At 42.0% G+C, this 25,634-nt stretch overlaps 1 protein-coding gene across 2 annotated transcripts; it reads left to right on the forward strand.

Annotated features, from left to right (window-relative positions):
• The first annotated feature begins 4,001 nt into the window (after window positions 1-4,001).
• Window positions 4,002-24,689, forward strand: TRIM7 (tripartite motif containing 7). Of its 2 annotated transcripts, XM_069063313.1 has the most exons (8): window positions 4,073-4,722; window positions 7,165-7,260; window positions 11,509-11,739; window positions 13,550-13,572; window positions 14,115-14,230; window positions 15,042-15,077; window positions 15,662-15,742; window positions 16,052-24,689. In XM_069063313.1, the coding sequence occupies exons 1-8, from the start codon at window positions 4,228-4,230 to the stop codon at window positions 16,564-16,566; spliced, it is 1,593 nt and encodes a 530-aa protein (XP_068919414.1). In that variant the 5' UTR covers window positions 4,073-4,227; the 3' UTR covers window positions 16,567-24,689. The 2 variants fall into 2 exon arrangements, with proteins under 2 accessions (XP_068919413.1, XP_068919414.1); XM_069063312.1 differs by lacking the exon at window positions 15,662-15,742 and having other exon boundaries at window positions 4,002-4,722.
• The last annotated feature ends 945 nt before the right edge of the window (window positions 24,690-25,634 follow it).

A 25,634-nucleotide genomic window follows, 5' to 3' on the forward strand; every position in this document is an offset into this window, starting at 1 on the left:
TTCCCCGATAATAAGACACTGTCTTATTATTATTATTATTGTCTTATTATTATATAAAGAAAAACACCAGAGGGCTTATTTTCAGGGGAGGGCTTAGGTTGTCCTGCCTCAGCTCTCCTCCGAGGCACTGCTCTCAATGGCGCCAGCAAGCAAATCACTGAGGAAGAACATGATGACGCACTCACTGCTGCAGCTCTGATTGGATGCAGCTCGGAGCGCGGCATGCGTTTCACGGGGGGGGGGGGGGGGGGGAGTGGACAGTGCATACAGAGGGTACCGTAATGTAGCGTGTAGCGCAGGGGATCACCTTCACTACAGTAGCAATCTCAATAGGCCTTATTTTCGGGGGAGGGCTTATTTTAGAGGAATCTTACACAGTAAGGGGAGGGCTTATTTTCGGGATAGGTCTTATTATCGGGGAAACACGGTAGATTGGAGATGTGATGCTTACCTCTAGCCCCTCAGAAAGTAGAATAATGACATTGTCAAAAGACACCAGTACCTCTGCAGTGTTGGAAGCCTGGTCAGCTCCTTCACTCATGTACCTTGGTCACAGACGTTTTCTTTGTATACATGACTCCATTAAGGTACCCTAGTGTAGCAGCAAGCACTCCAGCGTCCCCAGGGTGTCTGCCACCACAAGTTTTTAGATCTGTTTTGATAAAGGAAAGCAGCTCAAAATGGGTTAACAAGCTTACTTTAATCAGTCAAATATGTATCATTTACCTAGTTCAGGGGAAAAAGGTCAGCACCCGAACTTCAGAATATACACACAGAATTATCAAGACAGAAACAGATCAAGTAGACAGATTTCCAAACTGTCCAACCATTACATCCATACCAAACAACATCTGGGTTTCAAAGCTGGGGGGCCCTGGACAACGGCTTCCCAGAGTTTCATCTGATAAAATCAACAGAACACTTCTCAAAGTGAGCCCCAAAACAAAGCTACACATCAGGGCTTATATAGCCTTCTCCTGGCTCAGAGAATGTAACAACCTTATTGACCCACTGGCCAATCAAAAAGTATCTACTGAAAAACAAGCCTCCCACCCCAGGCTCCAAGTGCAATTTAGCCTAGGGGCAGGGAAGATCTTCAAAATTTACATTCCCATCACACCTAGTCTTATATCTTCTGTATGTATTTATGCCCTTTATGTGATTCCTATAAGTATATACTCTTTCAACTAAGGGTGAATATATTCTTTAGAAAATAAACTCAAGGGTTTATGGAAGGATATTCTGTTTTTACTTTTATTACTATTGAATTTGATTAAAATGTCTTTACTTTGCCTCTGACTGACTAGTAAAAGTAAACACATTAGTCAGGGTTCTTGAGCTATGTCTTGGTTTGGAGAGGTTATTACATTTGTTTTTTTTAAGTTGACCAGTGTACCTGATGACTGAAAGCAGATCCTACTTCACTCAAAAAAGAAAAGGACACAGTGAGACCAAAGCCAATGAGGACTTCCCAGAAGGTCTTGAGAATGAAACTTTTGCTTCATTTTATACAGTAGAGAAGGGAAGAGGATAGAAGAGGTTGTCTCTTATGCGACATTCCCAGACATAATGAACTTAAGTCAATAAGTATTTACTGTGTGCCAGGTACAGTGTTAAGTACTGGAGATAGAAATAAATGAGAAAATATAGTCCCTGCTGTTAAGGAGCTCACTTTTAAATAGGAAAAATAATAAACAAAAAATTGTTCTATGATATATATGTATATACCTTGTGTGTTTATTTATACACATGCAGTACATATGTATTTGTATATACAAATATATTTATATACATATATCAATGTATATTTATATACATGCATAATGTAAATGGAAGGTCATCTCAGAGGGAAGGCAATTAGCAACAGGCTAGTAGGTAGTGACCAGGAGATGCTTCCTATAGAAGTTCTGATATAGGGGCAGCTAGGTGACATAGTGGATAGGGCACTGGCTCTAGTCAGGGGGAACAGGGTTAGAATGTGACCTCAGATACTTGAAATTTAACTAGCTGTGCCACTGAACTCCGATTTCATCACTCTAAAAAAAAAAAAGGAAAAGAAATTGGGATTTGAATTGAGTCTTTAAGGAAGCCAGAAAAGCCAGGAGGCAGATGTGAGGAGAGAGAACATTCTAGGTATGGGGGATGGCCAATATACAAGGAGAGAGCAGGAAGATAAAGTGTACTGTTCCAGTAATAGCAAAAAGGCCAATGTATCAGAAATACAGAAAGCCAAGGGAAAAAAAAAAGACTTGAGATGGAGGAAGGGATGGGGAGAGGAAGATACAGACACATAAGAACCAGTGACAACCACAAAGTGTGCTGAGAATTAAGTTAAGCAAAGACAGTAAGAGAAATTAAAAAAGAGGAAGAAAAAAGGGAAAGAATCACTAAAAACTTGAAACATATATATAGTGAATGGACTGAGAACTGGCTTCCTGGATCATATGGATCAGATAATATGAAAATGAAAAGAGAAACATAGAAAAATGGGAAATCTGTTTAAACTAAATTATATATTTTTATGTTTTAAAAATATTTTTTCCTATGTATACCTTTTATTTTTGCATTACCTGTATTTCTGAATATATATGGCCCTCATTCCTCTCCTTATCCATTGAGCCTTACATTGTAACAAGGTTTAAAAATAAATTAAAAAGCAATTCTGCAAAGCTAACCAGTCAACATATATGGCTGATCTAATGGTTTATTTCACAATTGTAAAGAAGGGAAGTAAGTATGTTTCCTCAACTTTTCTCCAGGACTGAGTTTGGTTATTACAAATTATCTATTTAAAGCAAGACATTTAGGGGGTTGCTAGGGATTTGAGTGAGGGGTTCTATATTTAGTACTGTAGAGGAGCCTGGGCAAGATCCTGGGAAACTCAACACCTCTGGTTGCCTGTCCCTATTAGGCCTGATTATGGGTATGGAGCCAGGGCTAACGCTGGGGTTGGCTACATAGGGAAGAGAGGAATAGGTCAGGGTGCTTATTAGGAGTCTCCTCTCCTCCTCACAGAGGGAGTGATAGACATCAGATCCTGGACTTTGCTTTTCCACCTGCTCAGGTCTGTTTTTTTCAGCTGAGCAGGTCAAATTGGGTTGGTCAGGAAAAATGAGGGGGGGAAAATTGAAATGAGGAGGAGGGAGGCATGAATGTGAAAGGGAGGGTAGGAGAGAGAGAGAGAGACAGAGAGAGAGAGAGACAGAGAGAGAGACAGAGAGAGACAGAGACAGAGACAGAGAGAGACAGAGACAGAGAGAGACAGAAACAGAGAGACAGAGACAGAGAGATAGAGACAGAGACAGAGAGACACACACACAGACACACAGAGAGACAGAGACAGACAGAGAGAGAGAAACAGAGATAGAGACAGAGACAGAGAGACACACACACAGACACACAGAGAGACAGAGACAGACAGAGAGACAGAGAAACAGAGATAGAGACAGAGAAACAGAGAGAGAGAGAGGATGGCTTACTTTAAGTCTCAACTAAAATCCCATCTCTTACCGGAAATCTCCCCCAGCTCCTTTTAATTCTAGTGCCTTCCTATTCATCCAATATATGGCTTGCTTTGTATATATTTGTTTGCATGTTGGCTCCCCTGTTAGATTGTAAACTCCTTGAGGGCAGGTACTGTCTTTTGTCCCTTTTTTGCGTCCGAAGTGCTTAATACACTTTCTGGTATATAGTGGAAGCTTAAAAAAAACATTTATTAATAATTGAGACAGAGATACAGAAAGAATCGGAAGCTGATCCAGAGACTTGGAGACAGGGGTAGTGACAGATGACAAGGCTCGAATACTCTCTGCCCAATCTGTAGTAAGAGCCTGTGTTTTGGGCAGGGCTGGAGAGGGGCGGAGAGGGAAGGGCTGTCAGTGGTTTCACTTTTTGGGTTGGGGGAGGGGTTTGGGGTAGAATTAGCTTGTACGTTTTGCACACTGCTTAGAACCAGGGTACCCTGGCTCGGTTGCCCAAGCCTAGTCACCATCACCAGGTGGGGAGACAACTTCTAACTCCAGGGACCCTCCATCTTGGACCCCCCCCCCCCCCCCACGCCCCCTCGGGCCAAGCTTCAGGCCACGCCCATGGCCTCAGAGACCCACCCCTTCAGTCAGTCCCGGGGCCCTCTTCGAGAGGCGGCTGGCTGAACGTTCCATCCCAGAACTGGGGGTGTTGCAGCGGAGGCGGCGGCGGCGGCGGCGGCAGTTGGAGCCGCCGAACCCGATGGCTGCGGTGGGGCCGAGGTCCGGCCCTAGTGCCGGCGCGGAGGCTCTGGCCCTGGCGGCCGAGCTGCACGGGGAAGCGACGTGCTCCATCTGCCTGGAGCTCTTTCAGGACCCTGTGTCCATCGAGTGCGGCCACAGCTTCTGTCGCTCCTGCATCGCCCGCTGCTGGGAGCGCCCGGGGATCCCGGTGTCACCTGCCCCCCGAGCCCTGCCCTGCCCTCAGTGCCGGGAGCCCGCCCGGCCCAGCCAGCTCCGCCCCAATCGCCAGCTGGCCGGGGTGGCCAGTCTGCTCCGCCGCTACAGCCTCTCCCCGTCCGGGGACGGGGACGGGGAGGGCGCGGGAAGCCTGGTGTCCGGCTGCGTCCAGCACGGGGAGCCGCTGAAGCTCTACTGCCAGGATGACGGGCGGGCCATCTGCGTGGTGTGCGACCGCGCCCGGGAGCATCGCGCCCACGCCGTGCTGCCGCTGGACGAGGCGGTGCAGGAGGCCAAGGTGAGGGAGACCCCGCGAGACCCCACTGCGCGCATCCAGGCCATTGACATTGAGCGACTCCTCGCGGCGGCTGCCTGCTGCTCAGGCTCTCGCGCCCCGCGCCCCGCGCCCCTCTTCTTGTCTTTGTCCCTGGCCCGACCCCCAGCCCTTTCTCACCTCTCCTCGCTTTCCGTTCCTTCCCCGTCTCCCCCTGAGCCTTGGAGTCATACCCGCTGACAATCCTTTTTGCTTAGTTGTTTGCATGTTCTCTCCCCTTGCTATTTTCTTGAGAGCAGGAATTGTCTTTTGCCCTTCTGTATATGACCAGGGCTTAGCACATCGGAGGTGCTTAGCTTAATAAATGCTAGCCGACTGCTTATGCTCCTGATGCCCCTAGGTGGGCTTTCCTGCTGTGACAGTCGGACCTTCGGGACGAGCCCCCTGGTTCTTCCACTTCCTCCTCCTTCATCCCCAATGTGTCATCTTCCTGTTTAAAACCATGTAGACTTTGACAAGCTTCCCCAGCCCTGGGTGGTGGAGGCTTGGGGAGAGGTATAGGATAATCTCCAAGTTGGCAGAGTTCATAAGAGCCACCCAGTGCTGAGGTAGGATCAGGCCCTTGTTGGGAGAAAGGAGCACAGAAATGCAGGCTGGTACACATACCTCCTGATAAATGCTCCCTCACACCTGGAACCATTCGTGCTGTTCTTTGTCACCCCTTTTTGTGATTACTAGTTAGCCTCAATTAGGTATATTCAGTTCTTCTTCCTCCATTAGTTATGAGGGGGTCCTTGGAATATGCTAGGACTGGGAAGAATTTGTAGACCTCTCATTCATCCACTAGATGCAACAAGCTAGCTTTCATTGGTGGCAAGCTTCCTAGAGGAGTCACCTGTTAGAGGAAAGCTTGCCTTCCTCCACTCTTATTGAGGGGGTAGTGCTCACTTAAATTCTCCTCACTGGTGTAGAGGCCTGTCCCTTCCCTTTCATGAAGAGGTCTCTTGAGTGGATGTGGGACCACTGTTTCTCAGCTTCCTCATATGTAAAAGTAATAATACTTGCTCTAACCAACCTAACAGGGCTCCTGTGAAGTGGGTGCTTTGTACATCTTCAGTAACAACTGTTATTATTATAGAAGCACTGTGGTGTAGTGGCTAAATAATTGGGCTGCTAATCAGGAAAGAAGCTGAGTTCAGAAGCCTACCCACAGAACCAGCTGAGTATTTGATGGAGAGGACAAATCACTACTAGGAGCCTGTTTCCTCCTCAGTAGAATGAGATTATTACCTATGGGTGATAGCTCAGAGGATGATTGTGAGGCCCTGAGGGGTTTGTGAACCTGTTAAAAATTTTTTTGGTAACTATTTCAATATAATAGATTTCCTTTCATTTAAACACATTATGAGAAGGGGTCTCATTTACCAGACTGCCAAAGGGATCCATGAGGACAAAAGTAAAAGGTTAAGAATCCCCTTTCTAATGAAATGTATGTCACTTGTTTTAATATTGCCATATAAATTCATCACGTTGCTCCCACCCCCGTATTCTGATTGGGCCTTCCTAGCCAAGCCTTAGCCTGGAACAAAATACTCCCCCCACCTCCCAAAATTGCATTTCACCAGTTTTTGTTTCAGACTTCCTAATCTATTCTCATGCTTAAAAGGTTACGCCTCTCTTCCTTCTCCCCCTACTCCCATTCTTTGCCTCACATTGCAGGAAGCTTGTGTATTTTAGCTGTGGTCTTTTGGAGACTACCCTCTAGAGGGTAGTAACAGTAACATAAGTAACATAGGCTTGAAATCAGGAAAATCTTCACAATTAAGCTGCCCCCAAATAGAATGGACAACCTTGAGGGATCTTTCAAATTAGAATTAGAATTCTTCAAACTGGATGATCAGGGAAGGGAATTATTCCAGATCCTCACAACAACCTTGTCAGGTAGTTGCTATTATTTACTATTATTTTCCCCATTTTACAAAAACTGAGGCAAACATGTTAAGGGACTTGACCAGGGCCACTCAGCCAGTCAGTGTCTAAGGTCAGATTTTGAATTCAGATCTTCCACTTTGCCACTTAGCTGCCCAGTCACTTAGTTGAACCAATGGTCAGGTATGCTGTAGTGGTTCTTCCTTTCTGGTATGAGCTGTATTAGGTGGCTACTGAGGTCTCTCCCAACTATGAGTTCTATGATTCTGAATAGGGGAAGGCTGCTGAGGGTTAGGTTGTTGCAGGTCTGTGGGGGAGATATTTTTGGGTAGGGGCACCTTGTGCCATTGTTCAAATCTTATCATAGCTATGGGTTGTTGTTCTCACATAACCCTCCATTAACTGAAGGTTATTTTTGCTTTTCCTTCAGTGAACATGTATCCTGAGAGCAAAGCATGGTGGAAAAATTGGGATGTTCTAAATTTCCTTCTCCCCCACCCAAAGTCAGTGAATTCACTTGTTGTTCCTCCCATCCAGGAGATGTTGGAGTCCCGGCTAGGTGCTCTGAAGAAGGAATTGGAGGAGTTTGAAGATTTTAAGTCCATGGAGGAGAAGGAGAGCCGGGAGCTCCTGGTAAGGAGGTGGAAGCTAGGGAGGTACCTTATATTGAACACCAGTCTGGGTACCTGATTTGATTGCTGTACCACTTCAAAATGGGTGTATGTAGAGTAAGAACAGGTATAATTATGGGTAGAAGAGGCAGAAATGTATATGCAGGGTGTCCCAAAAGCCTTGGTGCAGCTTAAAACTTTTAAAGCTTTGTCCTGTGTAGACTTGAAGGATGGGGGGAGACAAAAGTATATATCTGTACAGAAGAATTCATATTAAAGAGTTAGAGTTTGTATAGAAGAGGTGTGTGTGTGTGTGTGTGTGTGTATTTGTCTGGGAGAAGTGTGAGATGGATATGGGTATGTGCTTTTTCTCTTTCTCTCTCTGCTCTCTACTACCTGAGACAGGCACATAAACCAATGATGGGGAGATTGAGTAGAACTGGAGGTCAAAGAATTCTGAGGACCCAGAATTTACTTTTGGACTTCTAGGATTCCAGGCAAGAGGATATGGGAGTTCCTTTGCTCATGATCCTCCTACTGATCTATGATACCCTGTAATACCTACCCCTAAAAACTTTCAGCCTTTTGTTGCTGGAGAATTATATGTATTTTTGTCAGGCCAAAAGCACTCCCTTCTTCTACCTTTGGTTTGTGATTGCTGTGATTTCAGTAGGGTGGGGAAACTCCTGGTGTGGCCTCTCCCTCCAACAAATCTTATAATTCCTATGTAATGTAAGGACATAAAGTTGCTTTAGGGCACTTGGAGTGACTCAGCAATGGTCACTCACCATTCTTACGACATTCTGATTGTTCTAGTTAGTTTAGAGATAATCTAAACTTCCTCCCATCTCTAAAATTTTATGCTTCCTATACCTCTCTTTGCAGAATCTCGTTCTGAAGGACTCTACCCGTTGTTTGGTTTATCTTGGGCTGGATCCTGTTTTTCAACCTTCTCTCTTCCACCTCCCCCATCTGTAATGCAACTAGTCAGCTATATGGCTTTTTTGTTTAGTCATTTTTCAGTCGTGTCCAACTTCATGACCCCATTTGCAGTTTTCTTAGAAAAGATGCTAGAATAGTTTGTCATTTCCTTCTCCAGATCATTTATGGATGAGGTAAGTGAGGCAAACAAGGTTAAGTCACTTGCCCAGGTTCACTCAGCTAGTAGTGTCTGAGGTTATATTTGAACTCAGGTCCTCCTGGCTACAGGTAGTTCGCTCTATCCACTGGGTCACCTAGCTGCCAGTTATGGGGCTTTGGTTAAGTCACTTCTTCCATTAATACAAAAAAGTTTTAGTGGGGAATTAAGGAGAAAACTAAAATAAGATAAAATCTTAAACTAGGAAGTTGACATAGGCAGAGGATGTTAACATGCTTAGCTTCCTGTTTGTCCCTTAACCCAAATTCCACTTTATCACTTCTTGGCATTTGACACTTAAACACATATACTCTATTTTCCCTAGGTGAGAAGTAGCCTTAGTCGGGTCATTCAGTCAACAAGCTACATGTACCTGTTTTTCATTTGGTACTAAGGTAGAGTGATAATGGATAATCCCTTCAGAAAAGTTCATCTATACCATGCCCCCACGTCTCTCCTTCACATAGATTAACAAATCTGACAAACATCCAGGAGCCCTTCTTTCTTCTCTTCTTTGGAGAGAGGGACAAATTTGAGTGAGAAAATTGGAACAGGCCCTTTTGGAAATCTGGAAGAGTGGAATGTTAACAACTTCTCATCTGAGGGCTTTTCTGATCTTTCCTCTGATACTGTGCCTCTCTCCCTCCTCCACTCTTCTCACTCTTGTCCTTTACTTACTTATAAGAGTTGTTTCCCCTGAGAGAATGTAAGCTTCTTGAGGGAAGGGATGGTTTTGCTTTTCTGTGTGTATTCCCCATGCCTAGCATTGTGCCTGATACAGCATAGGCTTTTAATAAATGCTTGTTGACTTTGTGAATGGATGAATGAATAAGAACCTATGGATCTTTAGGTAACTGAACAGAAGAGCAGGGAGGGCATGAGAGATTGCTTGTTTATAAAAGACAGTAAATATATGAGCATTTTTAAAAGTTACCTTAGTCTATGCTCCCAAGTGAGTGCTACTTTCTTCAAAGTAGTCACTTTGAGAGAACATACAATTTATTCTAATGATACTTCCATTGTTCCAAAACATTTTTGAACTCCTCTTTTGGAAATTCTGTAGAAGAATGTACTGCAGATTCTAGAATATTTTCATTAATTGAAAATCTTCCTAATTTGATTTGATTTTTGGACACAGCTAAAGATATCACGGCAATCTCAGTCAGTAAGGGAAGTGACCAAATTTGATGACTTTTTTTTGTCACCTTGGTCTAGTAGAAAGAGTCAGTGCATTTCATTTGAGTCCTAGCTATATGACTGTGGGTAAGATGGTTGGTGTATGTATCTCTTTGAGTCTAAGCCTCCTTCCTCATCTACCAAATGGGGAAGAGATCTACCTGCCCTATCCCATCGGGTTCTAGAGAGGATTAAAAAGAGATTCTTTGTGTGAAGACACTGTGTGATTATAACTATAAAATAATATGTAAATGTAAGTTGCTATTATTGCAAAAGAGAACAATTTATATAGTGATTTTTGTTCCCAACAACCCTGTGCATTAGATTAAATGCTTTCCTCACAACAATCCTGGTGGGTAGGGGTAGGTAGCAATTGTGCAAGATTGTGCAAGGAAACTGGGGCTCTGAGAAATTAAGTCACTTGTATGTAGTCGAATCAGAAATGGGATTCAAACCCAGGTCTCCTGATGCTAGAAATTTGACACACTGCCTCTCTAGATTTGCCGTTTTTGTTTTTGTTCAGTATTTTGTTTTGTTTTTTTTGTCATTTCCAATTCTTCATGATCCCATTTGGGGTTTTCTTGGTAATACTAGAATGGTTTGCCATTTCGTTTTCCAGCTCATTTTATGGAGGAGGAAACTGAAGTAAGCAAGGTTTTTTGACTTGCTCAAGGTCACACAGCTAAGAAGTATCTGAGGCCAGGTTTGAACTCATGAACACAAAACTTCCTGACTTCAAGCCTGGCACTCTATCCACTGTACTACCTAGCTGCCTATAAACCAGTGAATGTTGTTCAGTTGTTTTTCAGTGGTGTCTGATTCTTCATGACCCTATAATAGTTTTCTTGGCAAAGATACTGGAGTGGTTTGCACTCCATCCATCAGCTAACCTAAATAGAAACAGATCTCTGAAGGCCTGATATTGACATAGAAAACTACAAATTGACATTATCAGTGCTGTGCTTTATTTTTATTTTTATTTTTGTTAAACATTTCCCAGTTACATTTGAATCTGGTTCTGTGGGTGAGTTTTGCAATACCAGGAAGTGAGTTAGATGCATCAACTCTAGATATATCTTAACTATAAAATAGACTGGATTTTTTTAGTGTGTTTTCTAAAGCTTCAAAGACAAGCAGCTCTAGAGGAGGAGTCCCAAAAAAGATTTTGAATAATAGTGTCATAATAGGAATAAGTGTGTAATCCCAAAGGGTAGACTATCCCTTTAAAGGCCAATGCTCGTTTAGATATGCAGTGAGGAGCTAGACAATCACAAGTGTTGCTACATTTCCCAGCATGCTTGTGTAATAGACAAAAAGCTGTCTGAACAAAACTTTATTTCCATGAGGACTGAAGGTTATTTTGTCATGCGGAAGAAACAGGGAACCTGGAAGGAGGAAGAAGCTTAGGAAAACTCAAGGATTTCCTTCTATTTTCCAAAGTGTTAGGCCACAGATCCTTGGGATATTATGTCCTGGCCAGAGGGCCTTTCATCTACTGCCCAACACAACACATGGAGAGTTATCGGCTTGCTGAAATCCTGGTTTCCTGACCCTATTATAGATGTATAAGTTCTGTCCTTGTTTTTATTTTTGTTTTTTTTAACTGACAGGCTGAATAAGAAAGACTATTGGGATGATGGATCATTAGAATATGATTCTATGAATATATAGTTTCATCTCATATAAAATGAATGGCGTGTGTATAGGAAGGAATTGGTAACCAAGAGGAAAGAATTTGTATAATAGATGAGAATGTGTATTTATTTGAGAGTATATACAGGAGAAGAACAAGTTCAGTTATATGAGTATATGTAGACTGGTGTGTATGTGTGCCTATTCTGATATGTGGCCAAGAGCTGGGAATGCATGTTCTTCCTTTATGGTCTGTACAGCATCATTTCAGTGATTAGAAGTCCGTGTCTCTTAGCTTATTCCCACTCCCTTTCTCCTTGGCAGAAGCAAGTGACAGTGGAACGGGAGAAGGTGGGGGCTGAATTCCAAGCACTGAGGGCCTTCCTGATGGAGCAGGAAAGCAGGCTGGTGGGGCGTCTGGAAGAGCTGGCCAGGGAAGTGACCCAAAGGCAAACTGAGAACCTGAACCAGCTTGGCAGTGAGATCTCCCTGCTGTCCAAACTCACCACTGAGATGGAAGAGACATCCCACAAACCCGACCTGGACTTCCTGCAGGTGAGTTGGGCCTGACTTGCTCAGAATTACAATCATTAAATTGTTTAAGACTAAATAATAGTAGGAAAATACCAGTGCAATACTCTTAAGTTTATTTTATCATCAAGGCTTCTTTTTGGTTCGATAAAGTAATAAACAAGGTAATATTAGAGTAATAGTGCATTAGAATCTGATTCTGTAGTTTTATGAAGATCATAGAATCCTGGCATTGGAAGGGACCAGGAGAAATCAACTCCTCCAACGTTGCAGAATTTCTAATTCTTTTCCTTCAAACTCTGATAGCATTCAGTCTTAATTTAGCACTTAGCTACATAATTGTCCCCTTTGCTTTTGTTTCATGTGGCTTGACCTGGACTTGGATTCAGAAAATCTGTGCCCAAGTCTCAACTCTGAGTCTAGCTGTATTACTGTGGTCCTATTTTTAAGGAAAGTGAGACTTAGAGATCTTTAGGAATGAGAGTTGTCTCCCCAGTCTAGTTGTAAGCAACTTGAGGGCAGAGCCTATTGTGCTTTTTAATCTTCATTTTATATTAGCAACCAGTACTATACTAATAACAATGCTCCATTTTTATATGTTGGTTGATTAAAGCATGCAGCGTAGATACCCGATTGTCCTTTTCTCCAAGATCATCAGGTACAGGGACTTGGTTTTATTCCCTAGCTAATAGATGTTTTATAGATTTAAGCTAAAAGGGAACTCAGGGGTTCCCATTTTACAGATAAGGAAACTGAGGCCCTAAGAAGAGAAATGACTTACCCAATGTCATACAGGTAGCAAGTAGCAGGACTGAGATTAAAACCCTAGTTCTCTGATTGTAAATGCTGAGCTCTTATCATGGTACCCTTTTGTCTCTTTAGTCATGGTTTAAGAAATATCATAGGTTTTCTGTAATCCCATCCCATTTCCCCCATTCCCCTCTCGCTCTGCTAAAAAAAATTCTCTAACTATGTGTGTAACAAATAGCATTAAAAGATAAGGAATTTGTGAGTTGGGTTGTTGGAAAGTTGGAAGGCTACATGTTCTCCCTGTAGCTTCCTATAGTCTCTATTCGATTGATTGAGAATTTATCATCTACAAAGCTCTGTGCTAGCATTTATTAAGCTTCTACTGTATGCCAACACAGCAATAACTGATGAGGATACAAAGCCAGGTAAAAGAACTGTCCCTGCTGTTAAGGAGTTTATAAGTGAAGGAGACACTTGTGCAAACAACTATGCCCAAAGAAGACATATATACAGGGTAAATTGGAGGCAATCAACAGAGCAAAGGAACTAGCATGAAGGGGGCTCAGTAAAAGTTTCTTGTAGTGTGATATAGACATACAGAGAAATTGAAAATATGGTACAGGACTGAGGTTGTTTATTTAGTCCAGTTGGGGATGGGAAGCATAAGCATTAAAACAGAATCAGATAGTAATACAAGGCAGTGGGAGACTATAAATGCCAAATGTGTGATAAGAAGTTCCATAGGAATTCAGAGGAGGAAGGTTGGTTCATGGAAAACTTGAATTGGGCTTTAAAGAGTAGGTAGGATTCAGATAGGAAAGGGGTGGAAGCCTAAGAAAATGTCAATTTGTGAAGAGGGGGAGACCCAGGGCAACAAATTTGGCCTGTATTGGGGCTCAAAAACCTGGGAGAGAAAAAGGGGAAAATGAGACCTCCTAAGGGGATGGTTTTCAGGTCTTAGAAAATCAGAGAAAAAGGAAATGACCATTGTTTCTTTGTTTGAAGTCTAACCTGATTTTTCTTTCTTTATCTGGAAAATGAAGCATGTTCATTGTTGCTTATTTTCTTCGTTATTTCTGTTTAGGAGTTCAAGAACACATTAGGCAGGTAAGTAAACTACGACTCTTTGCATTTTTAAAAACCCTTCTCTGATCATTGTTTTGCTTCATACCCACCATTGTGGGGAGGAAAAACTGGATGACCTCCCCCAAGCAAAGTTTATGTCAAGTTCATTTGATTGCAAAGAGTTCTGGAGCGATGGTTCTCTTCTCTACCAACAAGCTCTTAAGAGTGTAGGTTCCATCCCCTCCCAGAACTCCAGGTGTGTGCTCAGTGGTTCCCCAGGGAGGCCTCCCCCGGTTGCCTGTGTAAGTGGAAGGAATGGAACTAAGCAGGGCTACTTAGTCAAGGCTTCCTGGAGCTGTTTGCAAGAAATGGTCACAATGTTGGGAGAGGGATAGAGAGAGTCTATCTCAGGAGCTCCTGCAGACTAAAAGGCAAGAACCATGCTAAGAAGTTCTGTAGTATCACCTTTCTCATTACCATCAGATGGTCTCATTGCTCCATTTCCCAGAGACCAAAAGGAAAAAAAGACCAGGGAAAGGGAAGTAGTTGATACCAATGACATCCTCTCTGTTCTTCCCTCCAAGGTGTGACAATGTGCCTGGCCCCAAACCAGCCTCAGTCTCTTCTGAAATGAAGAGTAAAGTTTGGAATATTTCACTCAAGACCTTTGTTTTGAAGGGACTGCTAAAGAAGTTCAAAGGTGATGGGTTTTGTTGGGGATGGGTAGCTGGGAGGGTTTAAATACAAATACTATGTATAGGAGAGCAGAAGCTAAAATGTGTCTAATTAGGCTCACACAGGCAAATAGAGTATATGTGTCTAATGAGGCTCACCTATAGTCCAGCTTTATCAGCTGATTAATTCAAAAGCATTCATTAAGTGCCTGCTGTGTGACAGGCACTCTGCTTAGGTTCTGAATGTTTGATCCTGGTGGAACTTGTAGGGGAAAGATGAGAGGGCAGTGCAAAAAGGGGAAGGTATAAGCAGCCACAGGTTCATAAGCCCCCCCCCCCCCCCCCATAAGGGGGCCTTATCTGTCTTGCTAGAGACTGTTCCATTATTTATCCTGGAGAAAGAATACATGTGCAGGGAAGTACTTTGAGTGGGTTGCAGGCACTGGAATAAGGCAGGATAGGGAGCAGGGTGGCATTTTAAACTCCTTGAGGGACCTGCAAATAGGTTACAAAGTGGATAGACCACTGGGCTTGAAGATAGGAAGACCTGAGTTCAAATGTGGATTCAGATTTTTATTAGCTCTGTGACCTTGGGGAAGTCACTTAATCCTTGTTTGTAAAATGAAGATAATGATATAACCCACCTTCCAGGTAAAATGCTTAGCACAGTGCCTGGAGCATAGTAGAAGTCCATAAATGCTGTTTACTTCCCAGCCCTGCCTAGCCCAGTGCCTGCCCTTATAGTAGATTTAATAAAATAATGCTTGAATGAATGTTGACTTATTAACTCAACTAGAACATTCATTCTTGCTTTGTTTGTGTTCCTCCTCCTTTCAGAGGATCTTCGGGGAGAACTGGAAAAAGAGGAGAAAGGTAAATGTTGTTAGCAGTAAAGATGTGAAAAAAAGCAATTCTCCCCATCTCTGTAAATCTGTCTCCCAGTCTCTGACTCTCTCTCTGGCATTGCCAGCTATCTTAGAGGGAGGTAATGTGTGCTACAGGGCAGAGAGCCCAAGACCAGGAGTTAGGAGACCTGGTATGTCATCCTGGCTCTGCCTCTTAACGAGCTGAATGACCATGGGCAAGTCACTTTTGCCTTTCCTGTGGCCTCCATATTCTCTGTAAAATGAGAGTGGACCTAAGATCCTTTCCAGCTCTGACATTCTATTACTTTTGTCTTTTTTTTTTTTTTGTGGGTTGTGTGGGTCTTTTTCTATAGATGTGTCTCTTCTTTTCTCTGCCTTTTCCATTATGCAGGTGGGACTACCCCAGAGGGCTATGGGGAATGTTCTCAGTGGCCTGTGGGGTAACCTGTACCGTTGGCACTTCTCCCAGGGGGAGGGAGCTACACTATGGCCTGGGTCTCTGGATACTTTACTTTGGGGAGGTCTGTCAGTCTACAACATGTACTGACCTGCTGTGCCTCTTTCCCCCCCATTCCTGCCCGCCCTGTACAGATAGATCCCTGTACCAGGCACATTGGGGGGGAGAGACAGAAGAAAGGAAGAAACATGGTCCCTGCCCTTGGAGAGCTCCTGGTATGATGGGGGATACAGGGCATACACTTAACACTGACTTTTTTTTATGTAGAACACAGTGCAAATGATCAGAGTGAGATCTGAATGTACACAGTATAAAAAGAATGATCAGGGTCTGGTGGGATGTAGGAATCCTGGAAGGCTTCCTAATGGAAAAAGGATTTTTTTTTTTTGGTCAGTTTTAGCAAGAGAAGAGAGAGATACAGCTTTTCTGAGAGGAGGGGGGATATCCCACCTAGAGTCAGGGAGCTATACCCAATGATGCCTTTCTCTGCCTTTTTCTTTTCCTCTCTTCCTTCTCCCCCAAAGTGGAATTGACATTGGATCCTGACACAGCCAACCCCCGCCTCATCCTCTCATTGGATCTCAAGAGTGTCCGTCTGGGCCCACGACCCCAAGATCTGCCTCCTAATCCCCGGCGCTTTGACACCAATACTCGAGTGTTGGCCTCTCGTGGATTTTCTTCTGGCCGTCACCACTGGGAGGTGGAGGTGGGCTCGGCTGATGGCTGGGCCTTTGGGGTAGCCCGGGAGAGTGTCCGGCGTAAGGGCCTCACCCCCTTCACTCCCGAAGAGGGCGTCTGGGCCCTCCAGCTCAATGGTGGGCAGTACTGGGCTGTGACATCTCCTGAGCGCACCTCCCTGAGCCCGGGGGGGCGCCTGGCCCGAGTCCGGGTTGCCCTGGATTTAGAGGCTGGTGCAGTGTCTTTCTACGCTGCTGAGGACATGAGGCACATATACACTTTCCGAGTGACCTTCCGAGAGCGAGTCTTTCCCCTCTTCTCTGTCTGCTCTACTGGGACATACTTGCGGATCTGGCCATGAGATGGGGCCAGAAATGATGGGCCACTAAGAGGATGGGGCTGATTCAGGCCTCTGGGTATTGGGAATTCAGGAAGTTGATCCTGCATAGGCCTCTCCCCAACTCTGGCTTTCTACCTGGCCAGATCTAACTTTGTTTTCTTTGAGAGATGGGATACAAGCAACAAGTTAATGTCATATGTATAGGCCTCTCCCAAATCCAAATAGCTTCTTGTTTGCCTTGCTTTATCCCTTCTCCAGCCTCTTGCTGGGGCTTATTACAAGGAAAGCATCCAGATTATCTCATACAGGTCTTCACCCTTTTCCCTCCTTGTTCTGGGCTACCTTTTTACCAAAACTTATCTGTGAATTTAACATTGAGGCCTGTGGATATTGGGGACTTTGGCTAACCCTCCCTTTGACCTTTTTTGGCAGTTGGCAATGATTTGTGGCCAAGTAGCAAGTTTAGGCTATACATATCTGCCTGGCTCCTTGTTCCTGGTCTCACTTCATCTCTAGATCTTAAAACTGCTCTGTGTCTCCTTTCTCTGGCTGTTGATACTGGCTTTTGTCTCAGCTTTTTTCTGCATCTTCATTTTTCCCAGGACTTTAGGAGGTATTGGGGAGATGTGGTAGGAAGTAGAAAGGGGACTAGCAAAATTCCCCTTCACTAGGGAGTCAGCTTCCCCAGCTCTCTATAGGTTCCTGTTTACTTGAATCTCAGCCTTGAGCAGTCCCAACTGAGGAGGAAGGCAGCTCTGGGTCTGGGGCAGGACATTTTATTTATCTGCTTTGTACTTTTGTCAGGTTGTAGCCAACAGGATCAAAAGTGAACTCAAAGCTGAGTGGACTTGGCTACTTGTCTTTGGACTCAGAGGTCATCAATTTTCCTGGCTACAGCTGCCATTTGGAATAAGGAAAGAATCTGTTTCCAAGATGTCAATCTCTGCCCAGACTAGAATTAGACCCTTGCCCAGGTATGTGGCCATACAGCCACTCAAAGGAATAAATGCAAACACTTTTGGGAATTCACACTCACATTGCCCTACAACCTTCCTTCCCCTCCCCTACCTCCAACCATATAACAGATTACCAATACAAAGAGACTCCCACCACTGACTGTATGGATAGATCTCTGCTCCCAAATACATGTGCAAATCCACACTCATAACTTCACCGTCACATTAATGTACAAACCCACAGGCATGAATGCACTCATAGCAATCAATATTCAGGTACTTCCTGCCACAAATATATACTCCTACTGTTTTAACAACACTTCTGACACCTTTCCAAGAAGCACACTTAGAGTATGTCATACACACATATATGTATTGTCTAGACCTTGAATCACTGGGTCCTAGGTTCTCCCTCTTGATCTGCATGGCCTCTTTGTCAGGACAGTGCCTCAGTTTCCCCAATTGGTGATGCTTCCTGCTCTTGGTGACTGATACAGAGGGAGGGAAGCAGAACAAGAATGGAGGAAGAGTGACTTTCCCTGATCAGCTTTTCTTTGGAGAGTCAGAAATACAGAATATGAGTTCCTCTCATTACTTGGTTTGTTGGTGGGTGAGGTGTGTGGGAAAGGGAAGTATGTCATTCAGGGGTTTCTATGGGTCCATGTGTGATTGTATTTATGGATCATTTCTCTATTCTGAGTGGTGATGTAAGTCTATTTCTGTGTGAATGTGTATATTACTTAGTGAATCTGATACTAGTGTAAGTGGGTGTGTGAAGGGAGTGTACATTTATTGTAGTCTCACATTTGATTGTGGCTATACTTGTATGTTCTTGTACTGTAAGTACTAATGTGAGCTTGTCCCTTTGGGGCTGTGTGTTAATGGATGAGGGTCTGTGAATGTTCTGTCGGTGTGTCTGCGTCCTTGATTGTGCACATAGATATGTTTGCATGTGAGTATGATATAATTAAGTGAATGTATGTCTCTGTAGCAGGAGCGAACACTTATTTGACTAGAAGCTGCTCTGGGTAGGGAGAAAGGAAAAGTTTGGCATAGACTCTAAACCCTAGAGCAGGAATTCTTAACTTAGGATTTGTGAACTTGTGTTTGAAAACATTTTTTTAAAAACTGCATTTCAATATAATTGGTTTCCTTTGTCGCCCTGTGTATTTTATCTTATTCAATTCACAACATTATTCTGAGAAGGAGTCTTTTCATAGGCATTCCCAGACTTTCAAGAGGGGCCCGTGATACATGAAACTTAAGAACCCTTGTCCCAGAGGAAGCCTATGTGCAAAGCAGTTAATTGTGATGTCATCATGCTTCTGTTTGACTCTGTGAGTGGCTCTCAGCTCTCCCATTCTCAGAAGGCCTTGAGGTTTCTTCCCTCTCCATGCTCAAATGATGGTCCCTATTAAGTGGCAGAGGCAAGCTGGGTAGTTGTGGGAATAGGAAGGCCTGTCATATTTCCTGGAGCAGAGTTAACTCCACCTGTGGAAGCAACAGTAGAGCAGAACTCTGAGAAACCAGGACTGAGGTAAGCCCAGCTACCCCCACTGACTGGAAACTCGGGTTTTCATCCTCTCCCAGAATTCAGGGATCCTGCCTTTGAGCTGATAGTAGTTACCTTAACTTCTACTGTTCACTTTGTTCTTTCATTTTTCTCTGCCCTCCTTTTTTTTAAAAGGCATTTTCTTCCTTCCCCTTTTCTGGACATAGACATCTATCCAGAAGCTCCTTTTTCTCTTTAGGGATCCATGTGTCTCAATCATCTACTTTCTGGGAACTAGAATGACTGGTTTGCATATAGAGTGGTAAGAAGTCCACAGCACCCAACACAGTATCTTGCACGTAGTTGCCCATGTAAACGTTTGATGAAAAGTGAATTTCCACATATATAATAATCAGAATTTCTATATCGCTTAAAGGTTAGCAAAGTGCTTTACAAATAAATATCTCACTTGATCTCAGTAACCCTGGGAGGTAGTGGCTATTATTAATTATCTCCATTTTATTGGTGAGAAAATAGAAAAATGAGGTCAAATGAATTGTCTGAAGCAGTATTTGAACTCCTGTGTCTTGTGTCCAGGATACTTTTAACTGCAACATTGGATCACCAGGAATTGACTATTTTGAATGTAGTGGAGAGATCACTAGATTTGAGGTTGGAGGCCCTGAGTCCAGATCCTAGCTCTAGAATGCAAATATAAAATAAAAAATCTTCAAGGAGCCTTTATTCTATTGAGGGAGGCAATAAGTTCAGTACAAAAATAAGATAATAAAAAAGGAATACAAGGCAATTTTTTGGAACAGGCACAAGCATTTAGGGAGAAGCTTAACATAGAACTAAGTTCTTAAAGGAAATGGCCACAGTGGTGAGGAAGTGCATTCCAGGCACAGGAAGAGAGCTTAGATATACAAAGGCACAGAGATGGGAGATTGAGGAACAGCAAGTAAATCAGTTTGACTCTGTGTGTGAAGGGGAAAAATATAATAAGATTAAAAATGTAGGATGAAGTCAGATTTTGAAGGGTTTTAAATGCCAAATAGGAGTTTGTATTTCATCGCAATTTGTATATCAGGATACCCCTGGAGTTTTACTGAGTCACCTGTGTGACCTGGGGAAAGTAATTTCACTCTCTGAGTCTGATTTATCTGTAGAATGAGGGGTTTACTGTAGCTTAGATGATCTCCAAGGTCCTTTACTGCTTTAAATCTATGTTCCTGTGATTCTAATTAGGGAGGTAATATGGAGGAGGTTAAAGTGTAAGGAACCCTGAATAAAGGTGGTGAAAAGTTTTGTCATTCTTTATTGATGGGGTATTTCAGGCTACAGGTATAACCTAGTAAAAAGTCCAGAGGCAAGAAAAGCATGTTTAATAAAAGGAACATTGACTCATTTTATCTAAGAGGAAAAGGAGAGGTTCTAAGAGATTAAGAAAGTCATTTTGTAGAGAGCCCACTGAAAGTTTTAAGACTGGATTTTGGACTTGCTCTCTAGCTTAATGGTAAACACTCAAGGGGAGGGATGGTATGGTTGGAATAGTAATGAGGGAAGAAAACTTAATGAAGGTAAACTGCAAAGAGAGGAAGAAACCAGGAGGGGGTAGTCTGGTTAAGGAAATTCCAGTATATTAAAGTGAGAAATAACTTAAGATTGTGATTGAAAGGTGAAAGGTAAGATTTTAGAGTTATGTCCTTATCATCTCAGGGTATTGCAAGAGCTTCCCAATTGGCTTCCAATCCATCATTCATGCAGCTGTCAAATTGATATATCTACCAAAATATCCTCAATACATGCATATTTCAAAATACTGCTTACAGGAATAAAGAGCCTCTTAAATACCTGGAAGAATACATAGTACACACGACTGAGCTGGGCTAAAATAAAATTTCAAATAGAACCAAAGTTAATATACAGATTTAATGTCATGCCAAAGTGCCAAATATTTTTCAGGGATAGATAATAATCCATTTGGAAGAAGAAAATAACCATATCATCAAGAGAAATGATGAAAAAAAGGTTGGAATGAATATACAACAGCTTTTTCAGACCTTTAAGTATTATAGAAAGCAACAGTCATTAAAACCATTTGGTACTAGTTTAAAAAATAGAATCTAAGTCAGTACATATTAAACAAGAACAAGAAATATTGAAACCAATGTTCAATAAACCTAAAACAAATTACTTAGGAAAGAACTTATTTGATAACATCTAGGAAAAATGGCAAGTAGTCTTATAGAAATCAGATTTAAATGAACATATTTTTCTGTAATTCAAAGTGGCTGTGTGATCTGAATATTAAAGATTACACCATTAAAAAACAAGAGAAGCAGATCATATACTTTTTGTAGTTTTGAGTAATAATTTTGATTACGTGAAATTGAAAAACTTTTTCACCAACTAGGATAAGATAAGTAATCTTTGTCTCAAATCTCTGATAAGGGTTTCCTGTCTAAGTTATATGTACTAACAGAACTATGAACTGACAGAAATAAAGACCAGAAACTATTTTCTAATTAAAAGTGGTCAAAGGATATGCCAAAAGAATTGCAAACCATTAACAACCATATGGAAGAATGCTCTCAAATACTAATAAGAGAAATGCAAATCAAAACATTTAGCCAAATAGCAAAGATTATAAATGATGGAAATAATGTTGGAGAAGTCAAAAGATGAAGACTAATGCATTATTGATGGAGCTGTGAATTGGTACAACCAATTCTGGAAAACGTTTTGTAAGTATGCAAATAAAGTGACTAAAATGTCAATACCCTTTGGTCCAGGAATTCCACTGCTGGAATGACCCCAGAGAGGTCATTGAGAAAAAGAAATGTTCCACATATGCTAAAATATTTATAGATACTCTTTTGGTCACACAACTGGAAACAAAAGTAGATGCCCATCTGTTGTGGAATGGCTAAGAAAACTGTGATACATGAATGTAATGGAATATTACTGTGCTGTAAGATACAATGAATATGGCAAATACAGAGAAGTGCATAAAGACATGCATTGATTCAAAGATGAATTGGTTGACTTGGATGTTTAGGGGATGGACTCTAGTAAAAAAAAGTCACTGTTTAGGACTTTCTAGGCTTCTTTCACATTTTTCCCTTTCATCTTCTGGAATGCTGCCAGATAGGAGAGAGGAGGAATTTCTCTTCTTCTCCTCCCCACCCTGTCCTGGCAGTTAATTGTTTCATTAGGGCAAAAGCCCAATGTATTTACCAAAGTTGGCCTGGAAAGAAAGAGTTCCTTTTTTTCTGCTTCTGAGTATAAGTCAAAGACTTAAGAGTAAATGTCTCAGATTAAGAGATGACAACAGTCATGCTGGTAGGTTGAGCATTCTGGATAGGCACATAAGTCTATACATAAGTCATACACGTGGCTACAGAAGAGTATTTCCATGGACAACATCAGTCATGAACTGTAGTTCTAATTAGAGGAAAGAAGATTTTTCTAGGCAGTATGTAGCTAGAATGTTGCCTCCTACCCAGCCAGGGAAGGAAGGTTTCTTGGACTTTACTAGCCTTAAAGAGGGCTAGGGATTAAAAAAAAACAAAACCAAAACCACCTTCCTGTCCTCTAGGAGCTATAGTCTATGGGGGGATGGAGAGAGAAGTATAGTATTTCAAGTATGGGGGACAACTTGTGAAAAGACTCCAGAAGTGAGATGTGGAGTGTCCTATACAGAGCATAGCAAATAGGCCTTTTTGGAAAAAACAGAGTGGGTATCAAAGCGAGTAATGTATCACCAACTTGGAAAGCTAGGCTATCGCAAGATTGCAAAGAACTAAATGCAAAATAGAAGTTAGTATTTTATCTTGGAGATGTGCCACTTCCTATAGGAAACCTGTGTTATGCCCCCTACCCCCGCTTGCTAGTGTTCTGTCCTTCAAAATTACACTGTATAGATTTTCTTTTTAATTTTCTCTATATATTTTGGGACTGCCTTCTTTCTGCTTCCTTCTCCTTCCTTCTCCCCTTACTATAAGCTTCTTGAGGGCAGAAAGGTAGAATTGGTTTTTGTTTTTGCATTTTAGGTTTGTTAGTCTAGCAGAGTCTGGTACATAGTACATAGTAGTTGATTAATAAAGGCTTGTTGAATTGAATAGGGAGGTAGTGGAGCTTCTTGAGCAGGAAAGTGACATAAACTTATGCTCTGGGAATACCTATTGGAAACAAAACTGAATGCTGTGTCCAGAGAGCCTCAGCTTGGCCTCAGAGAAGATGAACCTCCCTCCCTTCTTTGAAGAAATGGGGACGATGGATGTAGAATATTGAATAGACCCTGGTTGATGTGTTAGCTGGTTTAGCTGAACTGTTATTTTTTTTTTTAAGTTTTTGTTATAAGGGATTATGAGATGGGTAAAGTATTATGTCAAAACGAAATATATCAATATTTTTTTAAAAGTTGATTTTTACTGATCTTTTATTTTTGCATTACAAAGACTTCCCACTATATCCATCTCCTCCCAGAGACATCATATGTGATAAAGATTTTTTTTAATAGAAGAGTAAGGAAAATTCAACATAACTGGTCAACAAATGGAAAAAAGAATGTGATATTATATGCCATGTTCCAGACTATGTGTATTTTTTGTCAGTGTCTGACATGATAGTGAAGTACTTATTGTAAGTGCTTGTTGAATGAAATTTACTTGAAAAGTTATGACCTGCTCCTGGTCACTAAACCAGTAGTTACAAGACTTGTACTCAGGTTTTCTGTCTCCAAGTTGGCCCTGCTATCCACAGCAAGAGAAGAAACGTGTAAGGGACTCATCCTTCAGTTGATTCTAGTCCTCAGAGGCACAGAATATAATAAATCACAAGGTGATAATCAGAAGTAAACGGGCTTCTAGAACTCCATCCCTTTATAAGATATAAAATAGTCAAGAAAGGAACAAGGATTGACATTATCTGTGCACCTCTGTACCTTGAGTGAATTTCAGAATTGGAGAGTTGGAGACAGTTGTGGCAGAGATCCTTGCATCTATACTGAAGGGCAGCAAAAGGGGAGAAAATTTCCTCTATTCCCTATTCTCCATCCAACATATTGCTTTGAATCAGAACTAGTTTAGCAGTAGAGAATATATCCAGCGGGGAGCAGACCCACATTCCATATAGATTCAGATAATGACAGTTACCCAAGGGAGGAAATAGCTCCAAAGAAACTCCTGGCAGCAGAGAAGAGAGATAGCTAGACTCAAGAAAAGGATACTCTGAGAGTGCAGTTGAGCAACCAGCCCAGCAGAGACTGTGCCCCAAGGAGCAACTTTGAAAGGCTTGTATAAGGAAAGAAAAGGATGTTAGGCCTGAAATACCAAGACTTGGGAAATACCAAGACATTGCTATGTTCTACACTGGTGCCTCACTATCATTGTACATTAGATGTTTGCTCATTTTCCCCACTGTTTGTGGGGAAGTTCTCCCCAGTTTTATGTGAGGAATGTTTTATGCCAATTGTTTTTGGTATGTGCCGTCTTAATAAATGCCTTTGCTAAGAGCAAATTGTATTGACTACTGTCTTTTTTAAAAATTATTTTTATCCTGAACTTATATACTTCTGTGTAAAAAAGCATTTCTATAAATACAGTAGAACACAAAAAGAAGATTCTATATTTTATACCACTTCCCTTTTTTTAAAGTGTTTAATAAATTCTACATGTTACTTTCAAAACTGACCTGCTTGTCTGTGCTATCTTCTGGGTTTCCTTATTCTCCTTTGTTCACTTAAAAATGTTAAAATGGTCTCTCTCTTTTTTTTTTCCTTACCAAAATTGTTAATGCCTCTCCCTTAACCCTGCCCCCCCCCTCAACTCCCCATTAAAAACCGAGAAGAAAAAAGAATCCTTGTGGCAAATAAACAGAGCCAAACAAAATGGATCCACATAGTGACCATGCCCCACAGTGTAAGTCTTTGCACCTTGTGACCACCACTTCTGTGTCAGGAGGTGGGTAACATGCTTCATCACTGGTTCTCTGATGGCATGGATGGTCATTGTTTTGATTGGAGTTCTTAAGTCTTTCAAAGTTGTTTTTCTTTACAACATTGCTTTCTTTGTATAAATTGTTCTTCTAGTTCTGTCTACTTTACTGTTTCAGTTTATACTACGCAGGATTCCCTGATATCATTTTTAGTTATTTGTAAAGACATAACAATATTCTGTTATATTAATATGCCACAATTTGTTTGGTCAATTCCCAGTTGTCTTAAGAAGTGGCATAAAATACCCCTTTAGATTCTAGTTTTTTGCTTTTCTTTTTTCTCCTTCTTTTAATTCCACATTCTTCATTAGCAAATTGTTTTTGTTTGTTTGTTTTTTGTATTGTGACTATTCTCTTCCCTGTAATATCCTCTCTTAACACCAAGTGGGTTGTCACCTGCACTCTTCTGGGCTTCACAGGTCCCTGCTTTGGGGACCACCATGGGCCATTTTCAGAGGAGCTCTTCACTTTTTCTGCTTCTAGACACACAGTCTTGCAGACTATAAGTGTCCCATCTCTGGTTGTGTTGAAATGCTACCCTGTGCTGGTGCTGGCTTTATGGGATGGCTCCCTTTTCCTATTGCTTGTGGGCTGACTTTTGTGCAGTTCTGGGGTAGAAATCACTTTTTATAGTTTCTCAC

This window comes from Petaurus breviceps, unplaced genomic scaffold (assembly GCF_028583685.1).
Source record: "Petaurus breviceps papuanus isolate PSGF00001 unplaced genomic scaffold, PetGlider_PUasm1.0 90537, whole genome shotgun sequence".
Taxonomy (NCBI): Eukaryota; Metazoa; Chordata; class Mammalia; order Diprotodontia; family Petauridae; genus Petaurus; species Petaurus breviceps.